The 23,184-nt window shown below is 39.2% G+C and overlaps 1 protein-coding gene across 1 annotated transcript in view; it reads right to left on the minus strand.

The window, feature by feature from the left end:
* The window catches only part of SCUBE1 (signal peptide, CUB domain and EGF like domain containing 1), a 205,536-nt gene that overhangs the window by 67,410 nt on the left and 114,942 nt on the right, over positions 1 to 23,184 (minus strand). Inside the window, exons 7-8 of the mRNA XM_035888509.1 lie at positions 22,278 to 22,367; positions 3,687 to 3,803 (exon numbers count right to left, since the gene is read on the minus strand). Coding sequence (XP_035744402.1) covers positions 3,687 to 3,803; positions 22,278 to 22,367 — 207 coding nt within the window. The remainder of the gene's footprint in view (positions 1 to 3,686; positions 3,804 to 22,277; positions 22,368 to 23,184) is intronic.

A 23,184-nucleotide genomic window follows, 5' to 3' on the forward strand; every position in this document is an offset into this window, starting at 1 on the left:
ACAAGATCAGGTAAGCACTATATCTAAGGGAGAAAGAATCATAGAGAAAGAAAGATTTTTCCAGCTTCCAGAAACCAAAACAATCTTCCACTACAGTAGTCTTCCTACGGGATATGCAGCTACCTGTACATATTCTGTGTTAAAACTTTCGCCACAATGTTTTTTTTCCTATTTTATTGACATTTGATATAAACCAGATTGCACTCTGAATTAACAAAAGGAGCTTGATTCTCTGAGGCACAGTGAATTCTCATTTCCCACTGAGCCTGTGAAAGAGGTCAACATGTGAAACTGCTGAAGGTGCATCCCTTGTATTACTTGGAAATTGCTTTCCTGCACCCTCCATTCACTGATACATTGGGAAAGGGCCAGCAGAAAAACCAGAGTTTCAGTCCTGACTCAGATCTGTATTCTGTGATTTGAATCCATTCCCGCTTTTATGACAGAACTATAGAATATGAAATATGATATCGTAAACAAAGTGTAGAACAATTAGTTACATTTAATAGGGTTTATTTGCCATCTTCTGGCAAATAAAGCATGTTTGCATATACTCTTTCTTAAAAAATTGCCTTTCCTTTTGTATGTATGCTTGCCTTTTTTCTATACTAAACCATTAATGGAATTCCAAACTACTACACAAAAACCTGTGAACATGTTGGACAGTAAACTTTTTCCCATTATAGGTCTATACAAAGCCTAAAACAGACTAGTCCTGATTTTTGAACAGAGCCATCTAGGCACTTTTGTTATTTAGAAAAATAACATTTTTATTTATTTCATTAATTTAAAAATAAAAATGTTCTTTAATTCTCCCAATTTCCTTGTAAAAAATAAGGAAGATTAAGTGGCAATAGATTTCCATAAAATACCGCACTACTGACGAAATCACCTACAAGTGAGCTAGAATTACAGATTAATAAATTACACAGTGTCCACCTTGGAGTACTCAAAAGTTCAGATGTTTCTTTGAGTCTTATTTAAGCCTCTTGAATCTGAGCAACTACATAATTTCAAATAGTAGCTGCACTATGTAAAATATCTTAGAGAGGAAGATGCCAATATGGACTGAAAAAACATAGACTTTCCAATAAAAACATTCTTTTTGGTCAACATTATTTGCTAAAATCAACCTAAGCATATTAAACATTTTGCTCAACCCACAGTTGCATTTTTCGGTTAATATATTAATTATCCCTCCAACTTCTCTCAGCTTTTCTTACATGCCCCGTCTCTCTACTTTCCTGTAATAGATAATAGCTATCTTTCTCCCAAATTTAGAAATACAACCTCTCTTAAAATTATGCTTCTATGGAAAACCTTGCTTGGAGATGCTGTGACACTTGATAGACTTGAAAACTCTGCCCAAGAAAGACAGGATGTGACTGATCCCTGAAGGTGCTTTAAAGGGCATCCAGTAGAGAATCCATTGCTCTTACCACACAGATGTAAAGGCTAGAGGGAACAGCTAGAGGGAACACAGAACTGTATATAAGAGAGATTGTGGGTCAGTCAAATCAAGGGGAGTAAAGAGAAAAAAAAGCAAAGGAGAAAATTTGAGCTGGTCACTCTTTTCTTTCGTTCCCTATAGAACTCAGAGGAAGGAATACATGTACACTGAATTTCCCCACCCCAGCCGTTTCCAGGCTTTACCTATAAGCAAGAGGAGCCAAGAAGGCATCACCAAAATCCTCACTTTTGCACTCAGAAGATGTAAATCTTAGCCAGCAGTCTTGACTAAGGGCTATGTGAAAGCTATGGAAGCAGCTTCACTGGTCAGTTTAAGTGCGGGATCCTTTGTGCACAGATTTAAATGGGAAGTTACTTTAGCTTTCGGGAAGCAGAATCTAGCCCTGAAATCTCACAGTGCAATACATTAGACAAATATTATTAATTACAGTTAAATTAAATGAAAACCAGATATTTTACCATTTAATGATGAAAAGTATTTCATAAAATGTCAATAAAGGTTAGAAAGAAATGGCTGGTTGGTTTGTTAAACGATGTGAGTTAATTTCCAGTTGTTGCTCATTTTAGGAAAGTAAGAAAGAATCTGCAGCATCATAAAAATACAGATTCTGTTTCTTATATTTTCTTCTCATAAAAGAAGCAAAAAGAGAAAAATGTGAAAGAGCTTAAAGCCAGGGTATTTGCTTTGAGAATCAGCTGAATATTTTATTTTGTCTGTAGCACTAATTATAGACATAATTATTATATAAATATTGTTTCATATTAGTTCTAAGGCCAAATTTCTAAATTTAGAATTAATCTTTTTTTTTCATGATGCAGTTTCAATAATAAACAATATGATCAAGTCTAGGTGTATGTTACAGTATTAAAATGCCTCCTTTTTAAGCACTCGGTGGAATCACCATTACTGCTCTGCTATGGCTTAGCTAGTCTGCCTGTAAAAATGAAGATTTATTTTTATGTGGCTTGAACTAAAACGACTAATTTTTGATGTGTGCTCACCCTTAACTATTAACATTGTGTGCAATGGCAGTTTAAATGTTTTATTTTCAAATAAACAGGCAAATGGACTGTTATTTCTATAAATACTAACAGGATCATGCCCAAGCACTGGGATTTTTCAGCCTGGAGCAAGAGGAAACCACATATTTTCTGTTTATTTTTGTGGGGTTTACTATTTTAAGTAACATCAAGCCCTGGACTGAAGATATTCTGACATTTCTGGTTGCTTTGAAGGAAAAAAGTCCTAATAGTTTCTTAGCAAGTTAGGTCAACTCATGCTAAGTCACTGAGTGATAAAAAATTATTCTTTGTGACAACAATATATGCAATGTCCTCCTGGATGTCCATCACCAAGTGTCTTGCAGTGCAGCTCCAAAGAAACACATAGGAAGATGGGAAAATGGTTCAGCCTAGTCCTACTAACATGTATCCAAATCTACTCACGTGCATGGTGCCATTAAGTGTGATTCTGCAGGGATATTTGAGAACTGTCCCTGTCTCCTTGACTGAGAACAGATGTTGACAGTGACATCAGATCCTCTTTTCTGTTCTCTCTTCCCCTGACCTCAGTTTTAACACACTCATGAAGGACAAAATACCAAGATTCTTGTGCTGCCTTTGGAACAGTAAAATCTGAGCATCAGCTGTACAGTTTAGACCTGTGCAATAGTAAGTGTTGTTTTGGTTTTCCTTTGTAGCTGGCTACTTATGTTTTGAAGGTGCAGAAATGAACAATTGTCTGGGTTTTTTTGAGCAATACCTCTGCATCTCTTGCTTGGCTTCACTTTGTAATAACCAGCTGCTTATCTGCAGGTAACAAAGTACTGGTTGAGAATTTTAACTAGCTTTTTGAATGGACAAATTCATGCACCATTAGACGACTGAAGTTTTACAGGGGTATCAGACTATCCTTTGAAACAGAAGGCTTTTTGCAGCCCGGAGTTGTTCCTCTAAACTTCTGGTCAGTTTGAAACAGTTTGACCTCTGTATCTCATTTCTTTGCAGTAGTAAACCCCTCTAATAAATAGAGAGAAAAATGATTGAAATAGGTAAATACAGAAAAATTAGGGAAGCAGAAAGCTAATGAACTCAATTGCGATCACTATGCCAGTATTGCCTTAACTTAAAAGTATTGATTAAATAACTGAATATTTACATCTTGTACTGGAACCGCTGAAGGCAAATGATGCATTGCAAAGCAAACAGAAGCTGACCTTTGCACGTTTTCCCATCAGGCTGCAGGGTAAATCCAACTGGGCAACTGCATCGTACCCCTGTCGCGGTATCCTTGCAAGTCCGATCACAGCCTCCATTATTGACAGCACATGTTTCTGCAGAATGAAAGAGAAAGAGAGAGAGAGAGGGAGAAAGGGAGTGTAATGAAATGTTCTGGGGGAGGGGAGAGGCACCGACTCTTTGGGGCAATATTACAGCATTATGAAAGCAATCTAAGTCTAAGCAAGCCAACTGAAGCAAGCTCTCAAGGTCATCAGGGCCCATCGATTCGTTTTGACTAGCAAATAATTTCCACAAGTCATGATTTCTTTCTCCCCCCAAATTGGTGTTTTAATTATTATATTTAATTAGTGCTTTTGAACTGTCTTAGACAATAGGATGGGTTATTACATATGAAACAAGTTTATAAAGAAAAAAAAGTTATTGCCTTTAAAAGCAGAACCAAACATTCAGTCTGTTTCGTATCACTCAATGTCTAGCCGAGGCTTTTTAAGGTTCATTTTTTTAAATGATGTTGTAGGCATAATGAACTTTAAAAAGCAGTAGAAAGCAAAGCAGAGTGCTAGACTTGGAACTAAGAATTTAAAATCCTTAGTTAAGAAAGAGTTAATGGAAAATGAACTACATATATCACTTTGACAAGAATCTACATGCCCAATCTGTTCTTACTGAACTACAAGCAAAAGGCATCTGGGTTTTGTCCACTTAAAGCTTTTTGCAAATTGAAAGGAGTTTGGAGTGGGTGGGAGGGCATAATTGAGGTCACTGAACCCATTCCAAGCTGTGTCATTGAAATTTCCCAGTGCTTGTAGTATGTAGAAGGGTGGCTGGGCAAACACAGGCAAGAGAAAGCTGCAATACTTCTCTGAGCTTTTACAACAGCGGGCAATGACTATTAGGTACCACTACATTAAAAAAAAATCTTCAACTTCATTACAGAAAAAGCAAAAACCCCTCCCTCATTGCCATTATTTTCTGTTACTCATGTGTGCACATGCGCACACTGTACACATACATACGCACACATACTCACACACATCCATAAAATAGATAAAAGGCAAGTGAAATGATTAACTTTGCTTTGATCCAGAGAACAGAGTGGATGTAAGGATGCCAATTTAGCATGTCAGTTTGAACTGTGCATTTATCTGAAAAGTATTTACTTCAGAGAGCAAGTCCTTTTAATAGTATCTTTTTCAGTCGCTCTGGCTTTGACTAAATTTAAATACCCCCCTGCCCTCCAAGACTGCCATTATTCTACTCAGCTCACCTCATTCTGGCTTTCCCTAAAGAGGCTTTGTCATTACCTACTCAGATTTACAGACTCCTATTGCTGAATATTCACAGTCTGTGTCACAATTGTACCCTGTGGACAGGGTCTGACATAAGCTATAGGATATGCTAATCAGGAATTGCCTTAGAACAGTACATTGATCAAAAATTATTTACACAGAACAGAAAAGGCTTTATCTTTCAATTGACTAGTACTAAAAGATTTTTATTTTGAAGTAGCCTCTGCTAATGCCCTCAAGGTGAACTTAGACCTGCCCTTTGGAGGGACTTCACTGCTTCAAAATAAGAGGAAAAAAAAGTAACTGTTTTTTTTTTTTCTTTTGCGCTGGCACAGACCTCTACATCAGTTGTGGAATAAGCTGCTGGCACTTATGAACAAACTGAAAGCAAGAGGTTGGGGTGCACACACATTAACAGCATGGACAGAACTCTGCTGTCCATATACTTTCACACATGCTCTACTAGACAGATTTTTAATTTTTTATGCCATGTGTGCTATGTAATAACATCATGTAGAAAAAGCAATGAGTATACAAATGGATCTGCACATAACTGCCAGCCAGCATAGCTAATAAATGGATTGACATGTTCTCTGGAACAGCTTTCTGAAAATAGAGCTGAGTCTGCAGCTCCTTATTTTCAGGTGGAGTCTTGCTCACCTTACGTATGACTTGCAGGACCTGAACCTAACTATTTCAGTAATATAGCTCTGATTTTCATTTACTTGCCTGGGAAGGACTATTTTACAGACTTGAGAGGCTTACACTGCTGCTTGAAGAATTCTTCTGTAAATGACAATGCTGGCACTTCCATCTGTATGTGAATGTGTGGGTGTGTCCTCATAGGCCAACACATCAAATGATTTTATGTTTCAGAGAAGGGAAGAAGTTCCAGGTCATTTAAAACTTCTTTACTTGGGTAGAGTTTAATGGTAGGATGACTTGCCAGGAGTAAGGAGTTAAGGTTAAAAAACAGGAAAAAGTGCTCAAGATGTACGTTTGGCATGGCACTGCAAAGAGCAGTAAATCTTACATTAGCAGATTAACTTTGGCACATGAAGAGTCCTTTATTGCAGTTCATCAACACGAGATGAACATAAGCAGTAATATTTCTGCTTTCTGGATGACATCCAGTGAAAATGAATAGACACAACAATTTTTTTTTCCCATGGCATGGATGACTGGATCTATAGGGTAAGGGTCATTCAGTGAACAAGAGTTATTTCTATGTGTAAATAGAGGGAATCAAGCCAGCTTTTCTTATTTTCACAGAGTTAGTAAAACAAACCAAAAAGGATAAATACCCTTCAACTTTCCTGGTGACTCTGACTTTAATACATGACAAACTCTAACAGAATGAAGATCCAAGTGAGCAAGAGGACATCTGACAGTACCTCTAACATTTTGGATAATTGGAGAGATGTATTGATGAAATTCCTTCAACTCAAGGTCGTGAGAAAGCATTGGTAAAAGAAAGCAAACGTGAATAGCAGAATGTGGGAAAAAGGTATTACGAGCTACACCAAATAGAATAGCTGAGGCCTATATACAACATAAACCAAAGTGCGTCACCACCTGTGTTTGTTAGAAATTACTTCAACTCATTCTTCACCTCACCACTATCAAGTTTAGTATATATTTGAAATGCAAATACAAGTTTTGGGTCTCAAATAAAGAGCAGAAGCAAATTACTTATTTCCAAGCTATCACATTGGAGAAGCTATACTTGTATGGAAGGGAAAGAACGGATGTTCAAAATTTGGATCAGATCTTCATGGTGATATTGATCCTACAGACCATTTTCCACTGTTTTCTTCTCTGTGAAAGGCAACCTCAGCAAATTCATTATTCTTTTTTTATTGTTGTTTCAGACTTTTGAGCACGTCTGATGTTTTTTGTTCTGATGAGAGAGCAGAAAAAGAACTGGAAGACACAAATGAAGCAGTGTCATGTTACTGACATGTAGATTCCTTCTTAATTATGATAAAGCTTGTAATTTGAAACGATTAGTCTTTATTGTGAATTTAAAGTGATATTTGCAGCCCCACTTACTTACATCTTTATTGAATTCACACCAGAAAACTTAGAAACAGGGATCTAAAGAAAAGGACATTTATTTACATTAGACATTCTGGAACGCTTGCATTGTGTTTTTCCACTCCTAATTCTGGAACAATCTCTCATGTACATGCTCCCTATACCTATAGACAAGAAGTAATCATTACCAACATGCTATACCTATGGTTTACTCAATTAGGATATTTATTGTTTTAACAATAGTCCATTGCACTATGGGATATGCACTGCTTCTGGATATTAAAACATCCTATTAAAAAGCGCAAGCTTCAGCTGTTGGTCCTTCAGCACTGGATCAGGAATGTTGACTAAGTTACCAGGTGAAGTTACCTGGGTATTCAGTCGGTTAATATGTCTGCAAGGGTTTAGCAGTGAAAGATCAGTTCTCCAGGTTCTAGTTCTGAAGTTTTTAAACTAAAGCAGAATCTCTACCAGGTGGCAATAGAGTCTGGTCACTTTCTTAAAAAGAAGGCTTATACTAGACAAGATTTATTTGGCTTTGAATACTATTAAATGCCTGAAACTCTGAACACATGTGCCATAGTTTGGGAACATTTCTGAAAACCTAAATTTCAGCTTCTTTTATGAGCCAGGGAAACATAACCATTCACACTGTAAGCTTCTATTCAAATCTGTTTTCTGGAAGTGGCCAATTATTTCATAAAGCCACTGATAAACTGCCTCAAAGACAAGTGTCTCCAAAATCTGCCTCCAATTTTTGTTACTTCATTTTATGTCTATGATCAAAAGAACATGATGTGATTTTAAGGGTATTGCTCAAAATCAGGCAAATCTTGGAATCTTTATTATTCACTTTGGCAGCCTGGGTCAATTTGAACTAAGATCCAAAGCAATGTTTTAGGAAATGAGATATGGCACAAAGCAGAACAAATTTATAATAGGTCTATGGCACTATAACGGATACATCTGATGATCATATAGTAATATACGTCTTAGTGAGGTCACTCTATAATCTTTGATAAGTCATGAGGACAGGATAGGGTTCCTGATGACTGAACAAAGTAAACATCAAGAAAGGCAATAGGGAGGATCTGGGGAACTACTGGGGAACTACTGGCCAGCCAGCCCCACATCAGACCCCCAGAAGTTTATGGAGCAAAATCATCCTGGAAGCCATTTGCAAGCACATGAAAGACAAGAAGATGGTTGACAACATCCAGCATCGATTTACTGATGGTAAATCATGCCTGATTAATCCAACTGCCTTCTCCAGTGACATGACTACACTGTGGGTAAGGGGAGAGCTGTTGATGTTTTTCACCTTAAGTTTACCAAGTGCTTTGATGTGGTCTTCCATAGTATCCTTATGGCCACAGTAGTGAGAGACAGAGTGGGTAAGTGGATAATACAGGGAGTGAAAAATTGGACAGCTGGACTCAAAGGGTTGAATCAGTGGTACAAAGTCCAACTGGCAGTCTGTCAGTAGAGCTATCCTTCAGCCTCAGCTAGTGATATTAGGGCCAGTACTGCCTAATGTCTGTACTAACAACCTGGACTAGAGGATGGATGGCACTTTCTGCAAATTTGTGGATGACACCAAATTGAGGCAGTGGTTGATACACCTCAGAGCCAGGCTGCTATACAGAGGGGCCTTAACAGGTTGGAAAAAAAGGCCTGAGGGGAACATTATGAGCTTCAATGAAGGCAAATCCAAGTCCTGTGTATGGGATGGAATAAACCATAAACAACAGAAGAGGCTTAGAACTGACTGGCTAGAAAGCAACTTTGGGGAAAAACTTGGGGTCCCTCATGGACAAGTTAAATGGAAGTCAGCAGTGTTTCCTTACAGCAAAGAAGGCCAACAACATCCTGGTTCATATTAGTAAGAGTACAAGCAGAAGATGAAGAGAAGTGACCCTAGCCCTCTATTTGGTACTTGGAGTAACAGCATCTGGAGTGCTGTATCGAGTTCTGGGCACTCCACTGCAAGAAAGACATGGACATACTAGAGCAAATTCAGTGGAGGTCTACCAAGATCATGTTTAGGGGGTTGGAGCATATGATGAGGCTGAGAAGCTGAGAACTGTTCAGCCTTAACAGGAGAATGCTCAGAGGAGATCTTATTTCTGCCTACAGCTAACTAATGGGACAATATAAAGAAGATGGAACAAGACTAGGAGGTGCACAGTGGAAGGACAAGAGGTAACAAACAGAAGTTAGAATATGGGAAATTCCAGCTTGATACAAGGTAAAAATTTTTCACCATGAGAGTGGTCAAACAAAGGAACTAGTTCCCAAAGAAGCTGTAAAATCTACGTCCTTGGAGATACTCAACACTCAACTGGACATGGCCCTGAGCAACATGGTGTACCTGCCCTTTCTCTGAGCAAGAAGTTGGATTAGAAGACCTCCAGAGGTCCCTTCCAACTTACATGAGTCTATGATTCAATGAAACTGATTCACATATCCTACAGAGGCTAAAGAACTCAAGTTTCACTTTTACTTTATTTCTGATAAAGAATACTGGAGGGGAAGAGGGACAAGGGAGGTACCATGAACACAGCAAGCAGCATGTCAAATTCAAGCACACAATTCATATCTACTCAGTATGCTATTCAAGCTTAAGATCTCTTTGGAATCTGATACATTCATATTGCCGATATATGTTGCCAATATGTATCTGATACATCTGGTATTGCCAATGATACTAAACTAGGAGGAGCTGTGGACTCCCTCTAGGGTAGAGAGGCCTCGCAGAGGGATCTGGGCAGACTAGAGCGCTGAGCAATCACAAACCCTATGAAACTTAACAAGAGGAAGTGTTGGATTCTGCAACTGGGACGGGGTAATCCTGGTTATATGTACAAATTGAGGGACAAGAAGTTGGACAGCAGCCCCATGGAAAGAGATCTGGGGGTTTGGGTTGATGGCAAGTTGATATGAGTCAACAGTGTGCCCTGGCAGTCAAAAGGGTCAACTGTGTCCTGGAGTGCACCAAGCACAGCTCAGCTAGCCAGTTGAGGGAGATGATTGTCCCCCTCTACACTGCACTGGTGCAGCCCCACCTTGAATATTGTGTGCAGTTTTGGGTACTTCAATATAAGAAGGACATCAAACTACTGGAGTGTGTCCAGAGAAGGGCGACCAACATGGTGAAAGGCCTCGAGGGCAAGACTTACGAGAAGTGGCTGAGGTCACTTGGCTTGTTCACCTTGGAGAAGAGAAGGCTGAGTGGTGACCTCATCCAGTCTACAACTTCCTCAAGGTAGGCAGCGGAAGGGCAGGTCCTGATCTCCTCTCTCTGGTGATCCGTGATAGGACACAAGAAAATTGAATGAACTGTCAGAGGAAGTTCAGATTGGACATTAGGAACAGGTTTTTCACTGAGAGGGTGGTCAGTCACTACAGCAGGCTCCCCAAGGAAGTAATCACGGCACCAAGCCTGTCAGAGTTCAAGGAGTGTCTGGATGATGCTCTTGGTCATATAGTTTAGTTTTAGATAGTCCTGCAAGGAGCAGGGAGTTGGACTTGATGATACTTATGGGTCCCTTCCAACTTGAGATATTCTGTGATTCTATGATATTTCCAATAGGAAATGCACATGTTCAGGAAGTTGGAGCATGGAAGTAGAGTCCTGAATTTCTTTCATAACTTTCCATGAGCTACTACGTGACCCTTAGCAAATTACTTGTGTTGGAGCTTGCAAGAAATTTAGTGATATACTGGTCTCCTCATGTAAAATGGATGCAGTATTTCCTATACTCATAAGATCTTTTGAAATTCATTAGCACACATGCTCTATAAATATAAAATACCATTGTTTTTATTGCTACCAACAGTATAGAAATTACTACCAATAGTACCAAAATTAAAAGCAAGACTTGACACTGCCCTATTTACTTTTTGCCCTGATAATATTTATTCCTCTGTAAATGTAACTTTTTACAGGGATAAGAGAATTTCATCTTTTCTATCCACTCTTAAATTCCCTTAGATTAGCATAATATGCAACAGGATTGATATGAAAAAGCATCATATAACAGACAGGTTGGTGTCTCTGTTTTGTCTTATCCAGGGTCAGTGATTTTGAATTGGCTCTAATTATGTTCTACTTTAAAAATCAATCCTATAAACTCTGAAATATGTGCATATACCTGCACCTATAGGCAAAACCGCAAATAAATTTCAAATGAAAGGCAGCTGAATTGCTCGTTTGCTTTAACTTGCTCTGTGGTCAGTGTTATCATTTGGGCAACCATAGGAACCAGGTGGTTGGGCTTTGCTCCCAAAATTGGTACCACAATAGAGAAGCTTATTTTGACCCAACTTTTATGCCAGCCAAAGAGCAATTAATGATGGAGCAGTCTGGAGCTGTGAATTTACAGTAGCTACCAGGTCCTACCAAGTAGGTCACGGCCCAAGCAAAGTTATGAGTAATAATACTCAGAGTGTAATCGTACCTACTCCTACACTTGGTCTGAATTTTGCAAAAGATTTGAACACAGTATCTTATGCTCAGAATAACTGTCTTGAATTCAGGGCTCAGACACATGAAAAAGTCTTGATGTAACTGAAAGCTAAAGGTTGCAAGTGGAATGGCAGCTTTAGAGCACTCACTGTTTTAGCCAGTGGAACTATGAGGTCTATGGATTACTTTAGACCATTTTTTCCTAATGAGGTGCCTGTGAAGTCATATTGTCTGGTAACTGGAGTGGCAAAAAGGGTTAAACTACTAGCAATCTCTGTTCCTCAGCAGATGTTCTGTAACCAAAGCTGTTGTAAACTGCTACTGTGTCTGAACCAAGAGATAATCTGTTTACCTATCCTAAATACATGAAAATGAGTTGATTTGTCTGTATTTAATTCACAAACTGACTCTCCAGGCTATGTGTACAAGACAGGAAAACTTGTATTTTTGAATAAGTGAGGAAAGATTGATATCTGTGAAGGAAAGCCAAATATCTGGCAATCTGTAAGTACGAATGCTGAAAAATGCCCTGTTAATGTTAATCTAGCTATCGCAAGAGTTGCCGTTCTCTCCTTATTTGCTTTATGTCATGCACCAATTCCCACAGATTTTACAGTACATATCAGCAGAAATTAAATGGCAGAACCAGTCCTAGAGAGTGCACACAGGGTATCGGTGAGTCCTATCCTAAATGTAAACTGGATTTAATTTTTAAAGTAAGATTTCAAAGGAATTGGGTGATTCTTGTAAGAAGAAAAAAAAGCACATACTCAGGATTGGTTTTATTTTGAGAAGACCTAATCTTAAACCATTAATTGCCATAATCTGTAATGATTCTTCGCATCATTGTAGCATTTTGGAGCCCTCATGAGGACCAACACCAGCTACTCTTCTGCCAGCTACTATTAAGTTACAGTTACAAAACAGTGATGATGCTAAGGTATTAGAGCAGTTCCATGGGAGGGCCAGATCCTGCTCAGCTGTGTGATACTGGCTCCCTCACCTTAAAGAACATTGAGCTCATTCAGTTTAATACAAAAAGTATCTGGAATCAAATTAGCTCATAACTTGTATCTGATCTCCTTTCACATCTGAAAATGCTCTTTGCTCAGTCTGGCTCAAAGGTAGCCTGTGCTGGCATCTCATCTGTTTCCTTCACGTTGGTATCACAGTGCAATTTACGCCAAACACAGCTCTTTCTGAATTCCAGGTATACTGGGTTTTTGCATAGTACACTCTTCCTCTTAATATTTACGTTACATAGGAGAATCTTACAGAAATAATTTTAACCACTAGTGGCATCTGAACTGCATGACCGTGCCTAACAGCAAAGATTATGTAATTGGATAAAAAAACACTCAAAATCCCACTCAAATTCTGACCAAAAATACACAAATTCTGAAAGCCTGAAACTTGGAAGAGATTAAAACTTAACTCGGAAAGGTAATTTTTTTTTTTTTAAATATTCTGTTGATTATACAGAAGAGCTTGCCTTTAAGTAAGAGGGAATACGCAGTATGAGTAAGAAAGCCCAATGAGACAGAGAACACATTAAGACTGCAACTGCCATCTATAAAAAGAATTTTACTGCAAGGGGCAGTACATGAAGTGTATGGCATGAGATCAGGGTACAAGGAAGGACCCAAAGGACAACAAGCACAAGGAGAAACTAAACACACAACTAAATTATTTGAATTTTCAGTTAAGTGAGAACTATGGTATTCTCATGCAAATTATGCTCTGTGATGCTGAAAGGATAGAGAAAGAGCATTCAGAGGAGTATAATGAAAGAAACAAATAGCTGTGAACAGATGAAGGAGAAACTGAAAGAGCTTCATATTCAGGGAATGAGAAAGGTGAGACAGAAAGGGTAACTTGCAGGATGTGGAATTCTTCACTCCGTTATGCTTGTCTCCTCATTTCCTTGCAATTTCATGATCGGTAGAATTTTATTTGCATGAAAATAGGATGAGAATTCTGCACTGCCACATATGGAATGTGTGAAGAAACGACTAGGTGAATCTTGCACTGAATCCTGAATCCTGCAGCTCTCATTTCAGAAAAGTTCGATTCCTCTTCAGGGAACACTACATATTTAGGGAATGTCACTTGATAGATTGGATCAGGTGTTTTATAAGCACTGGATGAGTCCAGTCTGGTCCCTTAAAAATAGCACTATTAGTTGTGATTGTGGTGCTTTTTCTAAATAGAGAAGCTGCATTTAAGAAAAAATTAAATACTCTGAACATTGCGAAGGAGCATTATCTCCTGACCTTGAACAAATCCTTTCATTTAAAATGGAAAAGCAAAACAATGGAAGATATCAGTAGGAATTCTGGATAAGGTCAGAGTGAAGAAAAGGGATTTTTACAGGAAAGAGCACACCATTCACAAACTCAATGAATAAAAGTGACGATAACTCAAGATGAAAGGATCTGCCCTTGGGAGAGAGAGAATGCATGAATGACCTCAGGGATTCCTTCCCCCTGTTTTCTATGATTTCATATAGCAAAGTAGAACTGACAGAAAGAGTTAAAGTGAGGTCTTGGTTTCACAGTTAGTAACTGAGTTAGAGATCCTCCTGGCAATATGCCTGTTAATAATATGTTTTAAATGCTCTATTGATTAAAGCACAAAAAGATTGTGATGCATACAGAGCAGCACACTTGGCTTTCTGACAGTGAGCATTTCTAAGTCAGACAAAGGCATTCAGAGAAATAAAGACATATTTTAAGTAATTTGAAAGAGTCATAGGAGGCAGTACTACAAAGCTAGGAACTGAAGTACAGACTGAAAAGGTGCTCTTGGCTTAAAGTGACCCTCGGTAGGCTGTAACTGGATAGAAGTTAATTGCTTCGGAAGAACACTTGAAAACAAACACTAGCTTGTCCATCTCCCTGCTCTTCGAGACAGAATGAAGTCTGCAGAATCCATTTTTAATTCACATTGGAATAAAACAACCTAAGATTTTTGGAAATTTTCTAACAGAAAACCAGAGCTCATAACACTCTTTATTCCAATGGCTTGGTAGTTCGAGCATTACATGACACATTAGAAACCCAGGTCCCATTTTCTATTCTTTTATGTTTATAGAAACTGAAGAATCTCAAGCCCTCACTAGGTTATTAATGCTGGCCCCAAGGGCAGAGCACCTTCATGAGGCAATAATGAGTTAATTGGACTTTACAGCCCAACATTTCCTTGAACATGGGTGCAAATCACCATGAGAGGGTCTTCAGTATAATTTCCTCACATTTCAAGTGACTGTTCTAACCGGACTACTGTGTACAGTCTGTCTCCCTATTTCTGAAGATCATTCCAGGCAAAATCCAGAGTCTTCCCACAAAACTTACTTTCAAGAAAAAAGAAAGGCTTTTGCCAGAAAACTCTCATCGGACTACAGGATTTTTTAGGTAAAGAATGCACAGCTTCACTAAGTTCTACAGCTCTATGGCTCCTTCCTGAACTGCAAAGGTGCTAAATGTGGCTCCACCACAGAGTCCTGAAATCCAGAAAATGGTGGATTTCCATATGAACTACACAATCACTGTGTAATGCAAGACAGAGGTTTGACTTTGGAGAAGTTATTCACAGTGAACCACCAGAGGAGGGATCTTTGGATGACTGAAAGAATGATTGAGGAAGGTTTCCACATTGATACGATACTGTTTTACATATGGCAGGAGAAAATCCCTTTAATTATGACACTCTGGTAATTCTAGTTAACTTTGTGGATTCTATTTTCCTGTAATCAAGAAAGAGCTGTACGTCTCTGCTGAAAAGAAAACAGTAATTCAAAGAGATTAAGTCCTGAAATTCCTAACAAAAAAACCACCAGATTGGAGGCAACAGCTTGGGTCAGGTAAGCACAATGGACTAGAAAGTCCCCAAGAACAGTTACTCTACAATTCAAAAAACCAAACATAAGCCATAACACCCCTTGCTGTTCTACCGAGCTTATGGTGTCCAGTAGAAAAGACTATAACCCTCAAATTTAAAATGTGTCATAGGGAGAGGCAGAAGTAAAAAGAAGACTGCATACTAGGAAAATTAGAAGGTTTTTGTCTGTTATTCACATGCATGTTCATACAGGGCATAGATTCTTGCAAGTTAAGACCTAAGATTTTTTAGCCTGAAGACCACACAGTCCTGTACCATCAGTTCTTCTCAGCTCTGGAATCCCAAGAATTTCCAGGTGAACTAGGAGAAAGAAGGGGAGAAGGGTGGCTGACCATATGAATGTGTATATGGCAATGCATCTGAAGTAAATGACCTTGCATTCTCCTCATTATTATTACCAATATGAAGTTCACACACTGGGTGTGTGCCCTCTGCAGTCTGTATTTTATGCAAGCTACCTGAAGGAAGATCTTGATTCATCAGCAACAGGGAATGCAGAGGACTGCTCTGCTAAGAGCTGCATAATACTCGGAAGCTTCTGTGAGGGGCAACTGAAGAAGAAAGGATGGTGTTTTGGATGACCTTTCTGCCTTGAACTCCTGGGGCGTATGTTCAGCTCACATCTGATGGTTCTGTCTCTGCTCATTAACAATCAGGCCTGACACAATCTGTTACCTGCAGCAATAATCTGGGGTGGAAATAGCTATAACTAGGTACCTTCCTGCCACTGAGGCAATCAGGTGAGGGGTGCTCCTAAAGGATCTGCTCCCAGACAAATAAAAGGCAAAGCATGAATGATGTCCAGGGTGAACAGGGTAGCCTAATCCTTAGATAACTGTGGTTTAGGAAAAAATACCATATGGCTGATTATTAGCTCAGATGACTCAAAATATATAAAGTTCTGTACCACTTTAGGTTCAAATGGGTAAACCTAACATAAGAAGGATCAGCTCTAAAGCTGTAAATCTCTGTGACTATTTGATGTAACAGATGCTAAAAAGTTTGCCTTTGCTGCAAATGCAGTAAGTCATGACCATAAGCTCAAATTGTGGGGTTTTTTTATATGATGTGAGCAGCTTATTAAAATCCACTGTACATATTGGGCTAAAAGTCTCCTGAAATCAAAACAGCTTTGGCCAGGACAGGATAAACACAGTTCCCTTGGCTGATGTTTCTAGGTACCTTCAGGAGGCACAAGACTGGATGAAAGAGCTGACGAGCACACAGAGAAAGGAGTATTGGCATGTCATGAAAGTGGCCAAAGCAGGACCTGCACTTGTGATCTACTAGTCTGAGCTGGCTCTGGCTATCTGCTGCAACGTCTGAGATCCTTGGAGTTGAACTGATAGTGGAAATAAACTTTCCAAAGCAAGATCATGCTAAGGCAAAAAAAGACATGATTCTGTTCCATATAACATGCAGTGATGTTCTCTGTCATAAGCTAATCCACGGAATAAATGCCCAAACTGCAATTTCCACAGCTCACATCTCCAGTGATTCCAGCAGAGGAGAAATGGTCTTAGTGAACTGCACACTCAGCTCTCCAGGCAGGTAGCTGGGTGCTCATTATAAATGGCTGGAAGGCTACTAAAATTGGAAGAGGAGCCATCTGCAGAAGTCAAATGATTCTTGTCACAGCAAGGGAAAATACAGAACTAGTGAAAACATTACCTTAATTGCTGGTTATGTGCCATGAATGTAGACAGAACAAAGCCCTGCCTGTAAGCCACTCCTAGGAATCAGGGATGGAATGTAATATAAGTACGCATATAACATATCGTAGCCTGGCAAAGCCTTGTTGGTGTGATTTTCCAAATGACTTGAAGTGCTTCCCACACTACAGAAACAATCTAGGCAGAGGCAAACCTTAGCAGTAACAAAGTCCAGGACAGTTCTAACGCACTTTATAGTTTATACAAGCACTTCTTTTGACAGGAAAATAATTTGTAGGCATCTTGGGAGCCAGCTTCAAGGGAAGGGAAGAGAATTACATTCCTGTATCTTAGGTGGGCTGCAAATAGCCTTACAGATGACACAAGAAGTCACGTGTCCAATGGTGAAACCTTATGCTGTTCTGATACACAATGAGTTGAACATGCCTTGTGAAGGAGTGAATTTCAGTGTAGAGTTTGGGTTTCTGAAGACAGTTGTAGTGACGGTATTACTACCATTTGCACCGTTATTCTGGCCTTAAACATGCACAGAAAATTCCTGCGCTTCCTTAGCTTCAAGATGGGCTCAATGTCCTGTTGCTTGTTGCTATACTGAAAAGAACTTTGTAAAACTCTCTTCTTGAGACAAGAAGGAGCCAACCTCGTATCTCTGAGGGCCAGAGGAAAAACATTTTATTGACAAAGTGAGTTCTTACAACAGTGACCTCTGGAAAGAATGGAAAAGGTGGATTGAAGGTGAGGGAGAGAAACATAGCCTTTGCTGTTGTTCTGAAGTCACTTGGGTTCAAGCCCAAATGAATCTGATCCATTTGACTACTAAAAACTGCTGATCAGAGGGTAAGATCTAAGATAGAACATGATGGTTGTGTCGCTAAAGCACCTTAAGGATTCATGCAGTCTAGTGAGGCCTGTGATGATGACAATGCAGCAAGTGACTGCATTTTTAAAGACAATATAAAAAACATATAATAAAATTTCTTGGTTCTAAGAGTTGATGTGAAGAGTAGCCAAAGAGCAAAGCATTACCTTTGATTAGGAGATGAGGACTTCCTAAGACCAGACAGTTCTGCAGTTCTGCTCCCTCAAAGAGGAAGTTTTCAGCTGTCTGTCACACCTTTGTAAGCAGTTGACTTATTTGTAATGAGGCAGCCCAATGGCATAACTGATGCTATAAAATCTATTTTTGCATCCACAGTATCAAGTTCTGTGCAAAAGAAAGCTTCAGGATATCAACAGACAATTGCTCTATAAAAACCCTGTAGCCTTTTCAAGTGAAAGACAGCACCCAAGAAGACAGTAAAGCTAAGCCAGTGAGACTTGATAATTTACAATACATACAATGATAAAGCGCTAGACTACTGGATGATTCATCTTTACAGTTGTAGACTGTGGGGCTGCTGAACTTACGATTTCTATCCAGGGATGCAATAGCAAAAAGAGATTTGGCAAATGGATACATGAATAAGAACAACTTCCATTGCTGAGGATGTGACACTGGACAAAATATTTTGAGGATATGTGTATTAGTAGGATTGAGTGGAAATTTGGTACTTCTGAAGTTATGTTCCCACTAGAATGGCTTTCATCCAGGTAGGCAGGGCATGATGTTTCAAACTGATGCTGGATTTAGACTGAACAATGTGTAAAATGCATTAGCACACTCCTCTCATCACATAGGGCAGTCTCATGCTATGATGCTATGATGGGAAAAACAGTCTGGCAAATAGGCTCTTCAAGGAAAAGAACGTAAAGGAAAGTGAGGAGGTCTCTGCGACTGTTCCTAAGAAGTACACTGAAAATATCTTCAGGAAAAATAGTGTTGAACCATATAAAATAGAGATTTGAACTTAATTTTAAGAGCTGAAGGCAGTGCTCAACTAACTGCAAGATAAACTATACCAGATGTTTAAGAAGACCTGAAGACACTGGTTGTGTCTTACTGATTTATATTAAGTGCAACATGTTCTGCAACAAGGAGGATGTAAAAGTACCTTAAAGATAATGGTAAGGCTCTGGTTTTAAATGGGTGCACTTCTGCAGGATGAATGTGCACTTTCCTTCCTTATCTACAGAATGTGCATGGCTCAACATCCAGTTTATAGCACCCACCACAGAACTCTGGCAGATGGCAAAACCTCACCAGAAGCCCACCTGGAGTACAATAAAGGCTACACTCCTTTCCACTCTACAAGGGCAATGGCCCAGGGGGAAGTGAAGAAAATGCAAATGAGCTGTATGAACAGCAATATGGTACAATAGTCACTCATCAGAGAAAAGTTATTCAGTGCCATCTCACTTAAAGAGAGTGCTCCTTACTCTGAATCCAGGTGTTTTTCTCTGAACAGGGGAGATAAAGGACAGCTGGAAGCTCAAAGGGTCTTCCCAAACATTATGAAAAAAGTTGGATGAAAATTCCTAGGAATTATTGGATGGTTCTAAAGGAAGGTTTCTTGTAGATCATCATAGAAGACCAGTTTCTTGTCTGCCCCACAAGATCTAGATAAAAATGCATCTAACAGGAAGGAAGTAAGTGTATTTATCTACTTTCCTTTACTTATGATGTAGCCACAAGTCACAGGACCACACCATGACTAGGACACAGGTCCCTGTAGGAGTCAGTCTGAGCTACAAAGGTGGCCAGTCTTGCTGTAGCAAAATGAGTGGCACAGGCAATCATGTCTGAGAGCAGTCCTGTCTGACAGCAGTCCTGTTGTCCTAAAGTAATCTCATGCAAGCTTATTCTCTGCCTTAGCTGATATTCAGGGTTATAAAGATCATAGCCATTTTAATAGCATCCAGCAAATGACAGGGGACTAGAAATTATCTCAGGGCTTGCAACTGAAAGCACCTTTCATCAGACTACTGAAATTACATAAAGTCATCTACTTTTCCTACTCTCCCAGAACTGCCTGCAGAGGGTCAAAAATCACAGTCCATTTACAAAAGCTGGTAAAAAAATGTCCTGAGGAGCCTTCCAGTACTTTCTAAAACAGCTGTTTAGAAAGCATCCGAAGATGCATGGAATTCCATGGAAATCCCACCATATTTTTGAAATGTAGTAAGAGTCCATTAAAAAAATAAATTGTGGATTTTCTGAGCATCAGAAATCAGTAGAAATAAACAAGTAGAAAAGTCCCTAATTAATAAGCCACCCACTCAGACCTCACTTACTAATTATATTTCTTTTAGCTCTAGTTAATGTTTTCCTAAGGAATCAGTTGTTCAAACACAGCATGTCCATAAACTCTTGGCTCTTGGCTGATACCTGCTAATACAGGAGGTACTGAAGAGTTAAACAATGTATTTTGCAAACAGGATATGTAACTATCTCCCTAAATCTGTTTCTAGAGTCTATGTTCTGCTTGGAACTTGCAGACATGGTGTAACTAAGAAGCTTGTTGCTAATCGTAACTTTTTAACTCTGTTTGCCTGGATTCTTCTAAGCAGTGTGAGCTTATTTTCAGGTTGGATAATTACTTTTATCAGAAGATGAGGCAGCAACACAGGGCACTATGTTGCTTGGTCCCTCTTCTAAACCATATTGTACATACTGTTGGTGGCTTGGCAAACTCACCATTTAGACCTAGAAGACTGGAGAAGACTATTTTTCTAGGGGTCTAGAGTTCCTTTGTACATTTTTTTTCCTGACTTCCTGTGAGATTATGGGTCTTACTGTAATTACAGCTAGAAGTGTTAATAACACCTTCAGAAAGCAAGATGAGCTGTCTCACAGCTTTTGTTAGCTTAAATTAATTTAAACAGTAAATCATTAAGCAATACATTGATACGGGTCACTTGCTAGGTCTGCAAAGTAATTGCAAATTAACAACCATACATAATCTAAAAATAAAGGAATACATACCCAGGTTTTTGCATGAGGAAAAACATTTTACTTCGATATTATCATCTAATACCATTTCAGAGTTATAACACCATGCCATTTCCTACACAGTAGTTATGTGCTGGCCTGCAGTTAAACAGATGGCTTGTCATGGGTGTTGAGATACAAGTGATATGGAACCTTTACAAATATTGTCACCTACTGCAACTGTTAGCCCAGCAATCAACTAAATATTCAAAGTGAGGCTTCTAGTCTCCTAGAGGTGGTCCTTCCAGGTAGGTGTGGATGGCTAGCAGAACAGTCTGCAACAGACTCAATGGTTTTAAGAAATGAAATAGCAACTGGGAGGGAGGCGAGCAGAATCTTGTCCTGCAGAATCTCTTCTGTGCGTGAAGAATCTCTGTCTTGTAAATGATTCACTGGGTACATCTCACCAATGCTCACTATGTTTAAAACCTAATGGAAATAACTACATGTGGTGAGTAGGGCATCAGAATGGAAAACAGAGTAATAAACCACCTGAAAATCTCCAAACCGCTGGCATCATTCAGCAGTCTGTGCTACCCTGTGCTCTTTGTCACATGAAAAGAGTCTGGCAGAGGTCCAGCCACTCAACCCTTTCTATTCCCAAAAGGTCATTCTCACTAATGGCTGTAAATGTAACATGAAGAAGACAAGCACAAGGGTGCACAACGGGTTAACTGAGAGCAGAAGCTAAAGAATTATCTTCATTGTTCAAGGCACTTCCTCATCCCTTCCACTCTCAGGCTTCAACAACACAGAGAAACAAGCCATGCTTCAGTCTTGAAAGAAGAACATATGGAAGCTCAAGGAAATAAATTCATTTCCAGTCATAATATTTACATTTCAATCAAGAGTATTTCAAATTTTAAGTAAGCAAATACAGTTGTTCATTTAAACCCCCATATGTAATAGAACATTGTTTTATATCATCATCATCATCACCATCCACTTTTAAGTCAGTAGGCAGGTCTGCAACATGAGATTTTTCAGGAATCCTACAGCAACACATACACACAAACATACACAAATCACATGTAAGAAGTAGCTTGCATAAGGTAAGGAAGGTTAATGGCAAAAGCTTCTTTCTATGCAGAAGAAACTGAACATTAAAGCTGCAGCATTAGGAAAAAAAAGTTTAAAAACAAGAAATGAAGTCGTACAACAGATGAGAACTTAGCAAAATTGGTGACCTTTCGACACAGATGAAGTCACATTAAAAAAACCAAACCAAATCAAAACCAAAGGGACCAAATGAGACCAAAAGAGAACCTCCCCCCAACACACATACAGACAAAAGTGAGAGCACAACAAAGGAAGTGGAAGAAAAGTGTTACCCATAAGTAGCCGCCGTTTCACCCGCTTGTCCACATCAGCTACTGACGTGGCATTGTACTCAGAACTCTCAATTGCAGCCTCATCCTTCTCTAAAACACAAGTAAGGGACAAACATGGAGCAGTTGGTTAATCACAAGCCCAATTTTCCGCTGCCTAAGACAGTTTCTTGGCATGGCACAGCCAAAGCCAAGAAGCAAGGCATGAAAGCACTAAATCCCCGTTAGAGAGTTAATTCCCTTTGAGACCCCAGGAAAAAATTAAAGGGTGTTTAGGGAAAGGAGGAAGAAAGAGGGGGAGGAGGAAGAATGGTCAACTATGAAGTAATTAACCACACACAGGAAGCTGGATTCCTACTGGAGAACAAGACAGCTAACATGAGTGCCCCAGAGAAGTGTTAATGATGAAAATTAAAATTCAGGGATGCTAGTTAAACAAACTACCAGAGACAAACTGTAAAGTGATTCAGGCTAATGGTGGCACTAGGACCTGAAGGTGGCAGGCAGAAGACTGAGACAGATAGAAAGAGCTAGAAGGGTCCGGTGATGGATGGGCACGGATGCACCATAGTCTTGTACACATTGACACATTGTGAGGAGAAACCAAACAACAGCATGCAAATTAAACAAAAACAACAACAAAAATAAACAAACAACAAACCAAACAAACACAAAAAAAGATCAATTTGGGCAGTGCTGGTTGCCTGCTTGTCTATGAAACACTACTAGCTAAACATTCAATGCTAGGAAAGATGTTGCAAGAACAGGGTTTAGTAATTTTATAAGCATGCAGTAAGCAAGACGATGTCAGCAAAGGTCATTTTACAAGGTAGTATCTGATGTCCTACATGTAAGAGTTTCATACAGCATAATGAGGACTTTTAGTTTGTTTATGCTTCATTAGGAATAC

This window comes from Egretta garzetta, unplaced genomic scaffold (genome assembly GCF_000687185.1).
Source record: "Egretta garzetta isolate BGI_Z169 unplaced genomic scaffold, ASM68718v1 scaffold81, whole genome shotgun sequence".
NCBI classification, from domain to species: domain Eukaryota; kingdom Metazoa; phylum Chordata; class Aves; order Pelecaniformes; family Ardeidae; genus Egretta; species Egretta garzetta.